The following is a 17511-nucleotide window of genomic DNA, read 5'->3' on the forward strand; positions in this document are numbered from 1 at the left end:
TTGAAATTGGGCCTTGATTTTCAGATCAACCCATGAAATCAGTGTCAAGTTTTGTACCATGAAATCAGTGTCAAGTTTTGTAGATGACGTTTTCCTAAAAAAGCTACCAGAATAGGTAATTATTTTCACTTTGGGATTGGCCCCTTGGCACCAAAAGTGTATTTTATCATTGCTGTTTAAAACAAACAATAAAGTATTCATACCATATTTGGATAATTGTTCTAAAATAATAGATGCAGATCAGTCACTTGATTTACAACTTTCATACAAGGACTTCTCCTCCTCTGGTCATACTTGATTGAAATTGGGCCTTGATCTTGGGTTTAGAGAATCATGTATAATTTTAACAAGATAACTCCCCTATCAAGATCTATTATACTCGTATGATAAATCGTTCATTATTTTGATCAGGAAGGCTATTGCTTGATTCCAATTTGGCTGAATAATGAATTTAATCTTCTAAATTTTGATTCACAAGAGAAAGTGTTCTACCAAATTTAAAGAAAATCAAATATGAAATAGTGTTTACAGACATACAGACACAGTTTTAAATTTTACACTGTATGTTTACTGTTAAGCTTCCCTGCAGTCAGTCAATTATCTGAGTTGACAAAGCAAACTGAGATGATTATTACTTCTACCTTAATCATGTTAGATGTGCTAAACCTAATTTTGCTTCCGTAAATTGGTATTGTCTCAGTATATGAGAATTTAGAATTTAATTAACATGATTATTTTTTAATTGAACAGATAATATTAGTAAAATATGTTCAAACAGATTAAATCTTTTATTTGATTTATGAGCTTAAATTATTACAATTTAGTTTTATAAATATGGAAGAAACTGTTGTGGCATTACTAAGCCATGAGGTTGTAACTAAACCCCATTTGGTTTTACAAAAAAGACATTTTAACCTTACAAGTTCAACCCAAAAAAAACTCCTATCCATATCATACATATACAAATTTTACATTTTATAAGATTCACACTCACGCCAACAAGCCACTAATTCTCTCACTAGCCATTAAAATTTTTGAGAAGTTAAGAACAAAAACAACCCAGAAGTCTTCAAAAACATGATTTACAATAAAACTTCTATAGAAGTAATAAATTAAGAGAAAATTGTTGTGGTAACACTCAAGGTTTTACATCTACCTTGAGAATTAGTCAAATTAAAGATTTGAACAAATGTGAACAACTGCTGTCTTTAAACGTATCGGTTGATGCTGGCTGATAAATCTATTCAAACCATGTGTAAGTACAACTTCTCTATCAACATTAATTTGAATAAATTATAGAACTTATGGGTTCTGTGGTCGTGATTGGTGAAAAAGCAAACCATCTTCCAGATATTCCGTCATGAGATTGCAATAGGCAGATTTGTAATAAAATTACTCTAAAGCCTTTGTCTCATGTAACTGAGTACTTTTACCAAGTTTGGATTTTTTGTCAGTGCTGGAAAAACACCACATGACTAAACCTAGAATATGAGGTGACAAAATTTTACTTATCAAAACCATCCATGAAATATGTACTGGTAACTCATGGAAGTAAGAATTGAAAGTAGCTTAGATTGTTTCTTTTCAAATCATTGTTTTGTGCTGGGAAAGTAGACATATTATCTTGTACTTATTACATTAAATAACTAGCTTTGAACTATTAAAACTCAAAAATTTATATTAATGACAGTAAGAATTCTTGCTTAAAAGAATTGGTAAATATTATTACTAATATATTAATATGGTTTTGTTACAAATTTAGTATGTAGAAATTAATAGAGTATATGATCAAACTAACTGGTTTTTATCTTTAGCACCAAGGTGAATTAGGCAAATATCAAATGCTTTAGTTTTTTACAAAATAAATTATGGTTTTTGTTGAGAATAAAACATTAATAAAATAAATGGCTTGAACTTGTTTTTATCATTCAATATACACAAAAAAGTCACAAAGGGACATTATGCATTGAAAAGCTGAAAAAGATTGAATTTTAATCATGTTGGGTAAAAAATGCTGCTTAAATTATGAAAGGGCAAAAGGATTATTTTTTAGAAATTCAACATACACCGGCTTTGAGTTAAGTGAAGAAACTGAATGTGCACATGAGGGAGGATAATGGAGAGGGTTTCCTCTAATGGCATTTTGTTTGATAGATTGGGTCTTTGAGCAACATAAAAGAGATCTATGACAGATGGGGTATGTAAGAAAAATCTTCTTGAATCAGTCAATAATTATCATGAAGGGATCAGGGAAAGATAATGTCAACCATCATTTTTAGTTAAACTGAACTGCCTTTATGAAAAAAGTCATAAACTCCAAGCATCATTGATCAGTTTCCAAAACAACTTCACTGTGTTGAGCAAGTTAGTATGTCTGAGATTGTTATAATCCCTTTCTACCCAATGATAACTTGGATGTTGATTCTGATTTTCTACCAGAAGAGCAATCAATCGAATTTACGTATTTTCAACCAAATGTTGAGTTGGGTAAAGTAGCTTGGAATTACTTTTACGCTAACCTATTAACCTATAGAATTAGTACTTCATAAGCAATAAATGTTTACCAAGTTTTGTTAACATAAAATGAAATGTTTAAAACGCAAATAAACCACAAAGATAGTGGGATTTGAGATTTAAACCATTTAATACTATTTACACTTTCATTTAATAAAAAAAACATGAAAAAGTGTTGTGATGCTTGGTACTATATTGCCCCAAATCTAGTCTATGTTGTTGGTTGGCTCTTTATTTGTGCTTGTTGAAAAATCGGTGCTTATCTTTGAAGAAATAAAGAGCCAAAAATTATTATTTGTTTTGTAATATAATTATAGACATAACAAGGATTTTATTGCATTTTAAAAGTTTATCTTAGTCGTATATTAAAACTTATACCTAACCTAAACACTTTTGAACGAAACATATTTTCTATGCAAGATCATGATTATGGATTTAGCTAAAACTTTAAATATTGAATATCTCAAAACTCGCTACTTTACTTGGATCCTTCATTATACTTTTTAGCTTTAACATTGAAAGGCCATCTAAAATAAATGACCTGTGGTCGGTATATGACATTTAGGACATTGTTAAATTTTACAGCACGATTGAAATCCATTGGAAATAGTACGTGATTGTCAAATTTAACAGCTGATGAATACATGTTTATTTGAGGCTACTGGGACTTGTAACTCTTTCATTCACCAGAACTCATGTTCACACAGTATAACTTGTCTTATAAAATAAAGCCACTAGCCAGTTCCATAGAATTTACATTGACATAATATAAAATTGGACTACAGTGCACTGCAAACCTGAATTACTGAATACATTTTATACAAGAGTCATCAAAAATAAGATGTTCATCAAAATAGACCATTAAGACTTTTACAAAAAATTAGCTTATGTTTCCTACAGCAAAAAATGTGTATACTAATAATGAGTTCAAAACAACACCATCTACTTTCTAATAGTCATTGAACTTAATCTTAACAGTGAATAGTATTGCATTTGATGCTCTTAATTTAAGATAGCATTTATTAGTGTTTCAAACTAGTAAACTAGACAATGGCAGGGCTTTAAAACTTTAAATAGTAGACGTTCAATTCTAAAAATCTTAGTACAGTAAAACAATATTTTACAGTAGATTTAACTTTACTATACTTCCAAGTAAATTATGGGAATTAGTATGACGTTAGTTGAATGATTAAGTATTTGGAACTTACCATTAACAGGTTTAAAATATAACACGCACAACACACTGGTTGCAATGTATTTTCAATATGCCCACATAAACTAGGCCAGAGTTAAACACTGGGCATTTGAGTCTGGTAAGGTGTAGGCATTGTGTGAATTAACTGGAGTTTTATTTAGGTTTTGATAGTATTCACCAGATGTTAAAAATAACAACTACACCAATGCGCCATCGGCTAATGCTCAACAAACTTCTTTCATGCCATTCATTGTATACAAAATGTTGAATTGAAAAAGAAACTCTTTTAAACCTACCTGTAACTGTGAATACATTACCTAAACCATTCTCTCAATACAATTTTGTTATTGTTTTACTTTTAATACCGGTACTAGAACTTTTATGTACCTACTCTACTGCATGAGGCACTGACAGAGTTTTAGAGCAGTTACTACAAGTTGAACTGAACAGCTAAGAATATCAAAGCATTAATGTATTAACCAAGAATATGCATTACACTAGGTAGTAAACAATGTTGGGAGTCGTCTAGAATATGTTCTTTTCCAATTTCACAACCAGTGACGTTGAATTATTTATTTTTAATAATCTTGGCTATAATATTTTCCTAAAATTTGTTGACTCCAGCATATGCTTGTAAACTTTTCATGAGGAATAATTGAAATATTATCCATGTCAGTAGATAGTCCACATTGATGTCCAGATAGTCCTAAAGATATCCACATTGATTCAGATTTTTATAATAGTATTCAATGTTCAGTTCAATGTTCATGAATTGAACATTGAAATGATGTTCAATTCATAGCACAATTTCATTTCTTCAACCAAGCAAAGTAATAAAACTGTTAGACTAGGCTCTGACATACCACTTCTGATGTGTAAGATGAGTGCAGCTTCTTCATCTCTTCCTCCCAAAAAACTCACTCTTCAGTCACCAGTGTCAACTGAGCGCTAGCATTCATTATCATAAGCAATGAAAGAGTTAGTAAAGCGTGGGAGGATGCAGGATAGGAAGTGCAGGAAAACAGCACAAAAAGCAGAGCTCGAAAACAGCAACCATTCACAAGCAAAGAAATAAACGAACTGAGGCATAGTGAGTAGGAGCAGGCATTGAGCGTGATGTGCCCAATAAATTTCAGTTCCATTACATCGTAAATTTCGAACTTTGCTTTTCTACTGTTTCCCACAACATTTTGATTTTGCGCTGTGTTGTTAGAACACAATACAAGACCAAAGTTGTCTGTCTTATTTTATCCAGCCCTTGAGCATCTAGAACCATTTCATTCACAATTCACATCAGTTGAGAATTTTACTTTCATCAAACCAATAAATTTAAGTTAAAAATTCTGAAGAGGCTTTTAAATGGCCTTCATTATAGTTAATTCATTGTTATAGATGTTAATATTTTGTGGAACTTGACCACACAAAGCTCATAGGGTGTTAAATATTAATGTTATCTAAAACAGTATATTCTCTACTACTCGTTTTATGAGAAAATTGTCAAACTTTTTATTTATACACTTCAGACTGATAAACTGTAACAATACAGATTTTAATGTGTGAATGCTTGTGAAAGGAGGCGGTACATGTGGAATAGTTTTCTTGAGTTGACTAGATTGCTCAAGAGCTGAAAGAAAACAGAGCATAAATAATACTCTTGGACGTTTGGTTCAACTAAATTTATTGGGCAACTTTGTTTACATTGAGTAGTGCTTCCTTAACCAGTGTTAGTGTCGGTGCTAGGAGCAGGCTATCTATTTTACATAAAAAAATATTTTCACTATCAGACATCAACATTATTCAATTTGATGTTGGAAAGATGTTTAATTTTTGAAGAGAAAGAGGCAGACTGAATAAGTTTCCTTTGTGGAACTGATACTTTTGAAGGAGAAAACAATATTTTTATACAAGTATAAAAGTTACATCGGTTTTTCAATTTTCTCCTAGTTTACACAACACTCAAACTTTTAAAAGTAAATTTTATAATATGACTAGATTTAAGTTTTTACATCATGCAACAAATAAACTCCCAACACAAGAAAAAGCTGGTGTAGCTTTCACAGCATACTAACAATATGTTACTACATTTAAAATAAATTGCAAAAATAAGCAATTTTGACTAGAACTATTCACTCAATGATGATTTTTCATTAAGTTTATACAAAATACTACTATACAACACTTAAATTGTATAATTTGTATTTGTTTCTTACTCTACTCTAGGATATATAATGCTATTTTTATAATAATACAGTTTGGCACATAGACATTGGACTAGAACGTTTTTGGCTTCTTTGGTTTTGCTGTAGTACATTGTTAGTATTTTACAAATACCAATTAACCATTAATTCATATAAAAATGAAACTTTACAATTCACACTGGTAAAGAAATGAGTACAAATAAATACCAAAGATATCCTTACACAAAACATATAAGTTATCGTATTTTTTATAAGAATGGAAAATCTGCCAACTAATGATTGAAGATAGTATAACACATTTGTACTATAGATTTTATAATAAGAGAAAATATATAATAATGGTTTATTATAAAATCAAAAAAGAATTTCTAATAATTTTAATATTGTGATAATAACAAATTAAGCAAAGCAAAAAGCAAATTAGTATGAATACCAAAGGTAAAATCCTTACTTTGAAATTTAATTTATTTTTACATTATACATATTTAAAACAATCAAAAAATGGAAATAAAATAACTTTAAGGGATATTTTATGAAAAAATGTTTTGTAATAAATATTACTAATACACCATTTCATTACAATTTCCATATTATCAATTTATACACACTCCCTTTAACAATTTTCATGCATAACAATGTAAAATGAATATATTATATTATATTTATTATAAGTGTATATATTACGTATTAATCAAGAAATACTGAAATATAATTAGTATTGTTTTATAATAAACTATTGTGTACTGAAACAATATCATTATCAAAATTAAAATTTTAAATCAGTGATTATTCTTCAACAAAATGCAATCAACATGTAAAAAGTTTACTTTTTTGATATATTCCACAAATTATTTCATGAAAACATAACAAGGTAGTTAAAAAATTATTTTAGTTTTTTCATAGTTGCAGAATTTTTAAACAATATTTTGTAGCAAGTTTTAATATTGTGATACACTATTCTGTACAACGTAATAAATAAAGCTTAATAGTACTGTAGTATACTAAAGTTAAGAACTCTGTTCCAAATGTTTAAAACATTTTATATTTTATCAGTATCATTTATTTAGAACCAATGGAATAAAGGGTATCACATGTTGGTATTTTATAATTAAATAAAGTTGGGACACATCAATAGAGTGGCAGTGGAGATTGTATCCCAGAATAACAGTTACAGACATGTTACTGTACACTTTAAGATTATTACATCAATTCAAGTCAAAATTCTGAGTATAGCCTACATCATAAATATTCTAACAAAGTAAATTGTTGTAAGTAACACAAGAAATAATTAGTGTATCAATATAATATTACTATTCTCATAAACCTTTTGTTGAATTATTAGTTACAACATAACATGATTATAACTCAGGCTGAACAAATTTACATTTTTTAATAACTTAGTCTTTTACTTTCTTGAATGTATTGCATTCTGGACTTTTAAATGTTATATACACTGTATAATATATACATACCATTTTATCTAAATTAATAAACAGTATTGGGATCAAACAATTTTTGTGAAGTTATTCTTTGTTCCTAACTGTAAGATTTACTATCAAAGTGTTTATTCAAATATTTGGCAGTGTTTCTTGATACACTACGACACCAGAATAGTCTTTTTAATAACAGGCAGAACCTTTACAATAATACAGGATCATGTTGATGGCTGTTATTTACTATGTACTAATATAAACTATCAACTGAATAATATAGCCTAATCAAAAACTTTCATAAGAAGTTTGACTGAAATGTTTCCTCAGTGTATGTCTTTAGCTTGGGACAAGACATCGATATACGGACTGGTGACTAGTCATTACTTGGTTATTTAATGGATTTATTTCTAGAAAGTATTACAGAAAATTTAAATGAGAAGTAATTTAGTTTTTATATGTAAATATTTATGGTAGCTAACTTTTCAACTGGACCATGTTACGCAACAAAAGACGCAGCGTGGCAGATATATACCTCTAGAACTAGCGGCTCTTATACAATTGCACCATCCTTGTCATAGGTCAGGAGTGGGGTTCAAGGCTACCCAGCCAAGTCTAATATACCTGTGCCCAGGGAAACTTCTTGGCCATCCTGTCTTACTATGTTGTGTAGATAGCCTGCTAGAATTTGCTTGACTAATAGCAGTTCTTTAGCAACATATTTTAGTAAGATAAGTGTAAAAATGTAGTGTCCTTTCTGGCACTCAGTCTGATTTTGTATAACAGTCCCATTTTTATTCTGAAGTGGTAAGTACATTATTAGTGGATTGATGAAATGAATTTTAACCTTATACACAAAATAAAATATGTTGTAGCCGTATTAGCTTTAAATTGATAAACTAACAATTCCATACAGAAAATCTTTCTTAAACACAAAAATTCCTAATATGAAACTTTCAGAAAGCTGCATTTGAATCACCTACAAACTTACTTAACTTTTTAAATGTTAAAAAAATTATTAAAATGTAAAGACATTAAATAATGAAAGTTTATTTGAATTTTTTTAATTAGTTGGTTCTAAAATATAGACTAATAAATTAGTTCAGAATATTTAACGTGTTTACAACGGTATGACCCACTGGTGGGTAATGGGCCATTTTATACTAACTGAGAGACCCACTTGTGGGTCACGGAACAATGGTTATCTAATACTTTATGAATACTATCCAGACGTATTTTAGACGTTCTAAATATGTAACACATGAGCACTATTAATCACTACAGAATGTATTTATTAAAACAAACGTACAGGTTTTTAACATTTTTGTCAAAATTGCATTCTAATTTTAGAAAGTACAATAACTTAGGTTATCACAAATGTGTTTGACTGTTATCACACATTGAAGAAACATTTCAGCTTGAATCCTTAGCGATCGAAAGGTGTATAAATGAAATGTCCTATGAGTATGGGAGGCCAGCGCCGAGCATGTAACTACAGCACACCCGTAACGGTCTGTTCAGATATACTACCTTAATGGCCCTGTTTTTCTGTTTATATTTTCAATATTATAAATTTTAAATAATTTGAACCACAACTCTTTCTTTAAAGTAAATAAAGAGCAATATTGACAATAGGGACTGTTTTAATTGCCAGATCTAGGGTTCATTGATGGTCTATTCATAATTATAATATGAATACGATGCATATAATCTTAGAATTAGTAATTTAAAGAGACAGGGTCACAACTATGGTCCAAGACACATTTACAGATGGCTGTACAACCTTTCGACCACTGAAGGTTCATATAGCCTGAATATTTATATTATTTATATATAAAACAGGTATGGTAACTAGCAGTCATTAATTAAACTTAGTGTGAGTCTAACACTACAATGGCTGAGTATTGAGGTACTGGCTATAACTGTACAGCAAGCGCATGCAAGCACAAAGGGTGAGGGGGAGGGGAGGATCTAGAGCTCTGCTGAATAAGACTAAGGATAAGAAAGGACTTCTGTCTCAGGTATACTTTATTTTAAATTCTTAGGGGAGGATAATTGGTAAACTTTCATCTAAAGAAAAAGCAATATTTTAAAAATGACCAAAAAAGATACTAATTACTTCTGTAGTAAGTAAAATTTGAACACATTAAACTGCGCTATTTACGAAAATCACTAATGATAAACGGAGAAATTATTCTTTAAAAAGATTTTTGAAAGAAAAGCTGTTATAGTCTGTGCTATTATACTGTGAGTGTGCTCATACCTGTTTTGAAAGCATTTAATGTCTTTCAATACTGATAAGTTATCAAATACATGGGTACTAAATCAAAATCTAGAGAAGATGTACTTTCACTATTTACGTAAAGTTGGGAATCGAACCCAAACCTATTGGCTGCATTACCAATCGCTCTACCTTGAGCTACTTTACTAAAATCACTGGAAGTTCATCTTAGAATTGTAAGATTTTAGTTTTAGTAGTTTTTCAGTAAGCAACAAATAGTAAAGCTGTTCAAATATATGTTAAGAAAACAGAAATAAACTTTATTGATGAAAATGGTGGGATGACGAATTAACAACTTGATCCATCATACATTCTAAACTGTGTCTAGAAAGTGATGGTCAGCATAAAATGAACTGAACTAGAAACAAATAATCCATACCATTAAATGGTACACATTTTGTTGCAAATGAAATGGAATTTATAAATGATATTTAGGTAATGTTTACAATGAATGTATGATATTGGAAAGTAGTTTCAGTTACTACTCATTATATTATACAAATCAGAATATCAAAAGTATTTCTGTAATGTTATGTTTTGATCCATGAAACCCATTTTATTACATTTTAACGGTTATGTAACATTTATGTTTAAGTTTAAGTAATATTATACATTTCAAACAAATTTAATGCAGACATAAGTTCAAATGTTTATAGAGACTATTAAGGAATTTAAATTAGCTATTTAGTTATATAATTTCTACACTAAAGGTACAAGCTTATTAATACTACTTAAACAAATAAGGGTTATTTATGAAATAAGAATTTCAATGGAGTAATTAAATGCAATTTTGGAATGAAAACCTTATCTTATTGAAACTTTGACCTTTTATAACTTTGATTCTATTCCTGAGGTCCAAAATCTAACTGGTGTATGCTGGAGAGGATTTGGGAAACAACAGGAGGAAACACAGCTTAGATATAATTTCTAACTTACCAGACAAGTGAAAACCTTTTCTTCTTTGGCACATGGTTAACAGTGATCTTTTTTAGTGAAGCTGGAGTAGCATTCTTCCTCGGTTTGAAGAGATTTACCTGCAATCCAACCTTGATCTTCTTGGTGAGAGCTCCCTGAGGGAAGACAGCCTGGACTTGGGGTACGACGCTGGAAGAGACCATGCCTCCCTCAGGGCCGATGGCATGGACCTCCTGGCGTACTCGAGTTACCACTGCGAAGTAGTGCGGGAAGTCGGTAGTTAGAATACGTGTGGTGCGAGCATTCTCATCCAGCTGGGCCAGATCTGTTGACATCAAACCAACTGTTGACAAAGCTACTTGGAATATTTTACAAGGTAATAGGTTCCACAGAGTACTCCTTAATCTTCTTAAGAGAGAATAAATAGCATGCCAAAGGCAATAAAAGTAACTGAACATGTTTTCCCTTACTGTGATTATTTTTTTGACAAATTTTACAATCTAGGGCTAATTAGAATCAGCTGGAAAACCAGAGGAATTATTAGGATTAGTAAAAAAAGATTAAGTAAATAATTGGGCATTTTTACATTTTAAATCAATATCAGAACTTAAAAAAAATATTTGAGCATTATGAATTAATCAGGAGGTCAAAGTTCTGATTCCAGGAATGTCAAATATTTAGTGAATGGGCTTAAACCAATTCCCCTCATAACAGATTCTCTCTAGACCCTTTAACTGCTGCATTCCTGGATCCGCAGCAACATCCGAGCACCGGGTTTAGTTACATACTAAGACCCTCCCCCAGCACCGAGTATTATTCTCCATTTTTAAGAGTTTTTGACATAACACAAACAAGTTATTTAAAGTTTAATGAATAGAGTAAACAATTGACAATGTTTACAAACGTCTTAATAAATGTCAGTTTGTCAAATAATTACAACATATTACCACTATCACACACCTATCTATGAATAAACTTCAGAAAGAACACCTCATAAAATATCATTGTAACCATTCCTGAACTCGTGTATGATAAAAAGCATGTGGCGTCCAAGTAGCTTGAGTAATGTCCACAATATTGCACCACCAACTGGACTATCTCCTAGACATTTCTAACATAATAGAACACCAAGTAACATAAAATAACAGCAGATACACAAAAATAAAACCGCTGATAATATAAAAACGAGTATACTCGGGTGTAGCGTTTGCTCACAAAAGTACAGGTGCACGGCATATCTCAGGTGTGGCGGTTAAAGGGTTAAAAACTGCCTTTAATGAAAAACAAACACGTCAGAAAACTTAGCTCTTGATGTAAATATTACATTTGGACACACCCAATGAAATAGTCTCACTGTTGAAAGTCACAGACTTACACTTAGACTTATAGTTTAGTAATCAATACTTTCAATTTAATATTGTCATTTGTAATTTTTTTATTCAATTTCTTTCTCACGGTAATACTATTTTGACAACAAAAATTACCAGAGCCAAAAACAATTAAAAAACAAGTATGTAAATATAAATGTAACAAAAATTAAATTAAGTATCTGAAAGAAACCAACAATAACCAATATTATAAAAAGATAACATTAACGTGAATGAGAACAAAGAATATAACAATGATACTGCAGCAAAATAGTTCATGTACTGTAGAAATTTTTGCAGCAGACGAGTTGAGAGGTAGGAGAATACATTAAACTGCATTATGCTGAAAGGCCTGAAATCTAAATGTCCAAACAGCATTCCTCACAACACTGAGATCATCAAAGAAAAAGTCTACAGTGCTACCAACCTCATTACCCACCCGAAAAATCTAAAATTTTGAACATTTCTGAACATTAATATTTTACACTTGCCAACTTCTTGACTCACCTTCTTTGTCGAAGCTGTGACTCAGCACGTCCTGTACTGCCTCTTCACTGCAGTCTACCGTATGTTCCCGCCAAGTCTCACCATTGTCCGAGCGTAAGATGACGATCTCTCGCTCTTTCCCACGCAGGGAACCGAAATGAGGCACTTCAATCATCACAGGTCTGTGAACAAACCAACTTATTTTAAGTGGTGATCTCATCACAATATTAAAAACTTGAAAAACTATATTTGATTTGTCATAAAAAATCTACTGAATAAGATTTTAAATGAGAATTAAATGTCAAATTGTAAGTTCATGGGCAAAGAAAGTTACAAAGTTGTTGAGATAAGAATCAAAAGTCTTTGCTCAAAACTGTTTCATTTTTGGTAATTAATTTAATGTACAATGTAGAACAAATGACAAATCTCAAAGTTAGATCAACTCTCTGTGTCTATATCAGTACATTTGTTAAACTATGTATTGTCATTATTGCCTGTATGAAAAATAACACAGTTATTCATTAGTGTATGTTTACATGAAATGTTTGTGAAAAGAAGAAAACATTTTAAATGTATATAAACTTAAGTGTATTTTTGAATATGTTTACATTTGTTACACAACTCTAAAGTACACTTTCCTATGATAAAATGCTAGTATTAACTGGTACAGGGTCTAGTGCAAAACCTTTAGTGCGGGGCCTAATTTCAGCCGGAATGTAGTATAGAATGTTAGACAATGAGAGTAAACACGAAAGGCTAAACAATAATTTATATAAGACTAATAATAACTGTATACTGGCCATGCTGGTATATTGACTGACAACAATATTAAACTAGAATGATGTTCGTAGCAGTTAATTTAATTTTTTTATTTATTTGCAAACTTAAATACTTTCTTGCTGCGGGGATTAGTGCAGCCATGTTGGTGGTACTTGCCTAAGGTTGACCTTGCTATAATAACATGTATTTGTACATGTGACTTATAGATAAACCGTGATAGGGTGATTAACTGATTTGTGATTTATAAATGTTTGAATTTAGACTTAATACCCTATAAATACTATATTCTATTTATAGTAGAACCACATTACTGTAAACCACTATTTGAATCTCATGAGGGTTTATAAAATATATTCCATTCATAATACTAAAATAGATCCCTGTAGATTACTTTCTCTTTTTTTATTGTCAGTAACAGATGTATCTTCTTGAGCTGACAAGCACAGCTCAGCGATAATCCAAAAATGCTACTGGGAATACATTGTCCAAATGATAATTCATATTATGTCCACCAAAACTCCACAGTACCTTATATTGATCATTAAGAATGCTAATAGTTAATGGAATTTATACATAAAGTGCAACAGCAATGACATGTTTTTATTGTAAGATTTCATTACAAGTAAAAATTTAAACACTGTGTGATTTTCACATTTTACAGCATTTTGCACTAATGAATTTGAACAAATTCTAAATGCAACAAATGTTGGAATAACAGTTTTGGACATGTTGATACAAACGTTGGGGTGTCCTTTACCCCACTATTTCTTGCATATCATATAGCTCTTGTTTTCATAAAAAGACTGTTGATAAAAGTTACATGTTATGTACTGGTAAATTATTAAAAGTATTCAGTTCTGAATTAGTTCATGTTACACCATAAAATGATGATAATCTAAAATGATTACTATTCTTCTGTCGACATGATAGATCGTCTTTATACATCTAATAAAGCATTTAACTATCATCATTCTCTAACAGTAAAAAAAGTAACAGCTGCTAGCCTGTCTAATAGACTAAATATACTCTTGCACGATAAACCCTACCATAATAAAACTACTGAGAACTTACCCAAGGAACTTGGCGCCAACAGGCCCCAGCTCCAGAATGCGACTGGCCAAAGCCTCACCCTCCATGAGAGGTGGGGGATGGCTGAGCTTATCTCGTTTGAGGTAACGGCACGTAACACGCATGGGCATGCTGGCACGACGCGGAGGCACAATCACACGTACCCCAGAATGGCGACACCCACGCATAGCACCACCCCGTGCGTCAACCAGGAAACTCACCAGAAAACTGTAATAAATATTACACAAATAACTAAAAATGATATTATACTATAGTAAAAACTAATAATATAATTGTAGCTTCTTGATTTCTGTTGCTCAAAAACATTTAGATCTTAAACAAATGTGAAATCTGAGTTTGGGATTTACAAACGTCAAATCAGCATACTAATCTGAAAGTCAAAATCAAATTATGATTTAAATAGTGGAATTTACTTTTAAAACATGTAATTATGTGTTACTTTTATATTAGGTCTCCAAAAACACAGTTAGGTTAATATAAATGTAATCTTAAGAGTTAAGAAATATAACAAAGACAAATATTTGATTTACACACACACACACATATATAACAAATATAAAATATATTTAAATTTTTAAAATTATTCTCATTTTCATATTCCCTTCATTATTTGATTGGTTAATATGTAGGCCTATATATAAATGTTTAAATAAAGATTGATTCACACAAAGTATCTCTAAAGAGCAAGTAATTTTTAAATGAATCTTTATTTAAAATAATTATACAACAATTCAATAGATTCATAAAAAATCAATTCATGTGCACTGTAATTTGAATAAAAAATAAACTGAAAGCTTATAAATTTTTGACACTTACTTTCTCCATTGGAGTTTTCTATTTCCAAGAAAGCATAAAACAAATACGCCATTGAATAACATTGTTTATTTAAAATTAAATATGTTAGTACAACCAAGATTACTGTTACGATAAATATTTAAACACAAGCATTGTTTCTCAGTGGAAAACAGGAGGGTAAAATAAGTCAATATCCTTAAAATAATAGCAGCTTGTTTCGTAAGACAAGAAATTAGCCCAGGGATACGTGATGAGCCAAATTTTGAGATTTTATAAGTAATAAATAAAAAAAAACCCTATGCATTACCAGTATTAAAGTTCAGTTGAATAAAGAAACATTAAAGATTATAATTTAAATGCTCTATCTGAAATATTCAGTTTTGTTTTCAGATTTGGGAAAATATTTAACTGATATTTAAAAATATGTATAGCAATATTTATAGATTAACATATTGCTTAATTATATCTTTATGTCATTATAAAATATATTTATTATCAAACAGATAAACAAAATATAAATTTAAGAGGCAAAGCTAGGACCAATAGGTATATTTTAAACTTTAACTTGTATTTAAAAACAATTTATGAAATTATTATTGAAACAGTAATAATTCCAAATAATGTACACTAGATAAGCAAAATAAATTATAAAATCGTTCTAACTACGACACAAATTCTCATAATTTATCAATGTTTACTACACAAAACTATATTAATAAACTTTATAACTAAACAATAAAAAAAGTAAAATTAGAATGAACCTTTCCACACCTATATAACAAACCATCAATATTACTCACAGCAATAGATCTTTTACTGACATAAACAAGCACACTTGACAGGATTCTAAACGTTTGTAGTGAAAAACAATTCCACTGTTTGCAGACAGTTACAGTAAACTATTTGTTTTATATGGTTGGAGAATAATAGCAATAAATAACATCCCCTTTGTCTATCCTGTACATTTTTGTTGGAACTGAAAATGAATTTAGAGAACAGATATGATAAAATGGTCTTGTTGAGTATATAGAAAATAAAAACAATAGGATATGCACCTTGTTGTGTTAAAAGTTTGAGAGTGTCTACTGCTTATAAATGGGGTTATAAGACCATCACAGAAGATGGTAAACATGTATAGTTTCTTATTCTTTCATTTCAATAATCAGTATTTTACAAATGTTATGTAACAAACTGTAATAACACTATATGCAAGGAAAAAGTACATGACAAGAATAAATGTTGTAAATAGAACAACATGGAATACATTTAGCTGTGATGATGAAACAAACAGATGTAACTAAAAATAATATATAAGAACAATGAAAATTAAATTTTTCAATCAACTTAAAACTGAAAAGTTTGAACCGATACTAGCAAAGATGAAAAAGAGTGCCAAAGTCTTGCTAGTTAAGTTTTTATAATTAGTAAAGAGAAATCCATATTACTTATTCTCATGTGTAAGTTAAAAAAATAATATTATTCAATTATTTATTAGCATTTAAATTGTTTTAAAAAGCATTTAAAAATGTTTTTAATAAAATTTTACTGTCATACCAAAATTAAAAGAAACATACATTGTTTTTAAATTGTATTGCTGAGTCTTGAAAGAAGAAAAATCTATTAAAAGACCTATACAATAGTAATGTCAGATTGTTATGGAAGGGTAATGGATGAAGCATGTGCTAAATACAAAACCAAAATCACACACAATCTACTGAAAAAAATATAAAAATAACACCACTAAAGATTTTAGATTGTTACTTTTTTAATGTTAAGTTACTTTTATATTGTAAAGCTGAAAAGATTACATTTTATGCAACTAGAGTATAATGCATACAGTATCATTCTCATTCATATCAACAGGACTGAACTTAATATATTGTCAATTCAATGATTAGCCAGCTAATTGTTCTTTTCCATTATTTCTTCAGATTACCCAGAAATAAGAATTACCTGAGACTGCATGACACAGACAATAGTGTATAATGAATTAACTTAATTATTTTTGCTGATAAGAAACCAAATTTTTGATGTACTTAGAACAGTTTCTAATGTAACAGCCCAAGAATGCAGACTCAACATGCCACACTATTGGTGGTGTTGGCAGTCGACCCAGAGAATGAATGATGGCTGCCAACTTCAGCCATTTCCGAGACCTGCCATCATCATGCTCACTGTTTTCATTGGCACAAACGGCTGCACAAAAATGTGTTCTGAAACGCGCTTGGAGTGAGATTCTACTGATAGGGGTTGTAAAACTAATCTGTTCATGGTTGTAAAACTGCATGTAATCTAAACATTACAAGAAAACAAATTAAAAATTATGACTCACTTTACGATGATGACCCAAATATACATCAAGCCAGATGTAATAGAATTAAATTATTAAAATCAAAATTCTTAAGGTTAAGTTCTGCTTCATACACCTGACGTGCACCACTATTACATTGACTAATGCTGA

General features: G+C 30.3%; 1 protein-coding gene and 1 long non-coding RNA gene across 3 annotated transcripts in view; one reads left to right on the forward strand and one right to left on the reverse strand.

The window, feature by feature from the left end:
• Positions 1–5370: 5370 nt before the first annotated feature.
• Positions 5371–17511, reverse strand: part of LOC124359187 (ankyrin-3-like) — a 303715-nt gene continuing 291574 nt past the window's right edge. For both annotated transcript variants that reach the window (XM_046811726.1, XM_046811725.1), the window contains 4 exons: positions 15072–15089; positions 14238–14462; positions 12408–12568; positions 5371–10858 (listed from right to left, as the gene is read on the reverse strand). In XM_046811726.1, coding sequence (XP_046667682.1) covers positions 10551–10858; positions 12408–12568; positions 14238–14462; positions 15072–15089 — 712 coding nt within the window. In that variant the 3' untranslated portion in view covers positions 5371–10550. The remainder of the gene's footprint in view (positions 10859–12407; positions 12569–14237; positions 14463–15071; positions 15090–17511) is intronic.
• Positions 8005–17454, forward strand: LOC124359189. The gene is made up of 4 exons (XR_006922125.1): positions 8005–8144; positions 10611–10909; positions 12422–12566; positions 17111–17454. It is a non-coding gene; the product is annotated as an uncharacterized LOC124359189 (long non-coding RNA).

The sequence above is a fragment of the Homalodisca vitripennis genome, chromosome 4, assembly GCF_021130785.1.
Source record: "Homalodisca vitripennis isolate AUS2020 chromosome 4, UT_GWSS_2.1, whole genome shotgun sequence".
NCBI lineage: Eukaryota > Metazoa > Arthropoda > Insecta > Hemiptera > Cicadellidae > Homalodisca > Homalodisca vitripennis.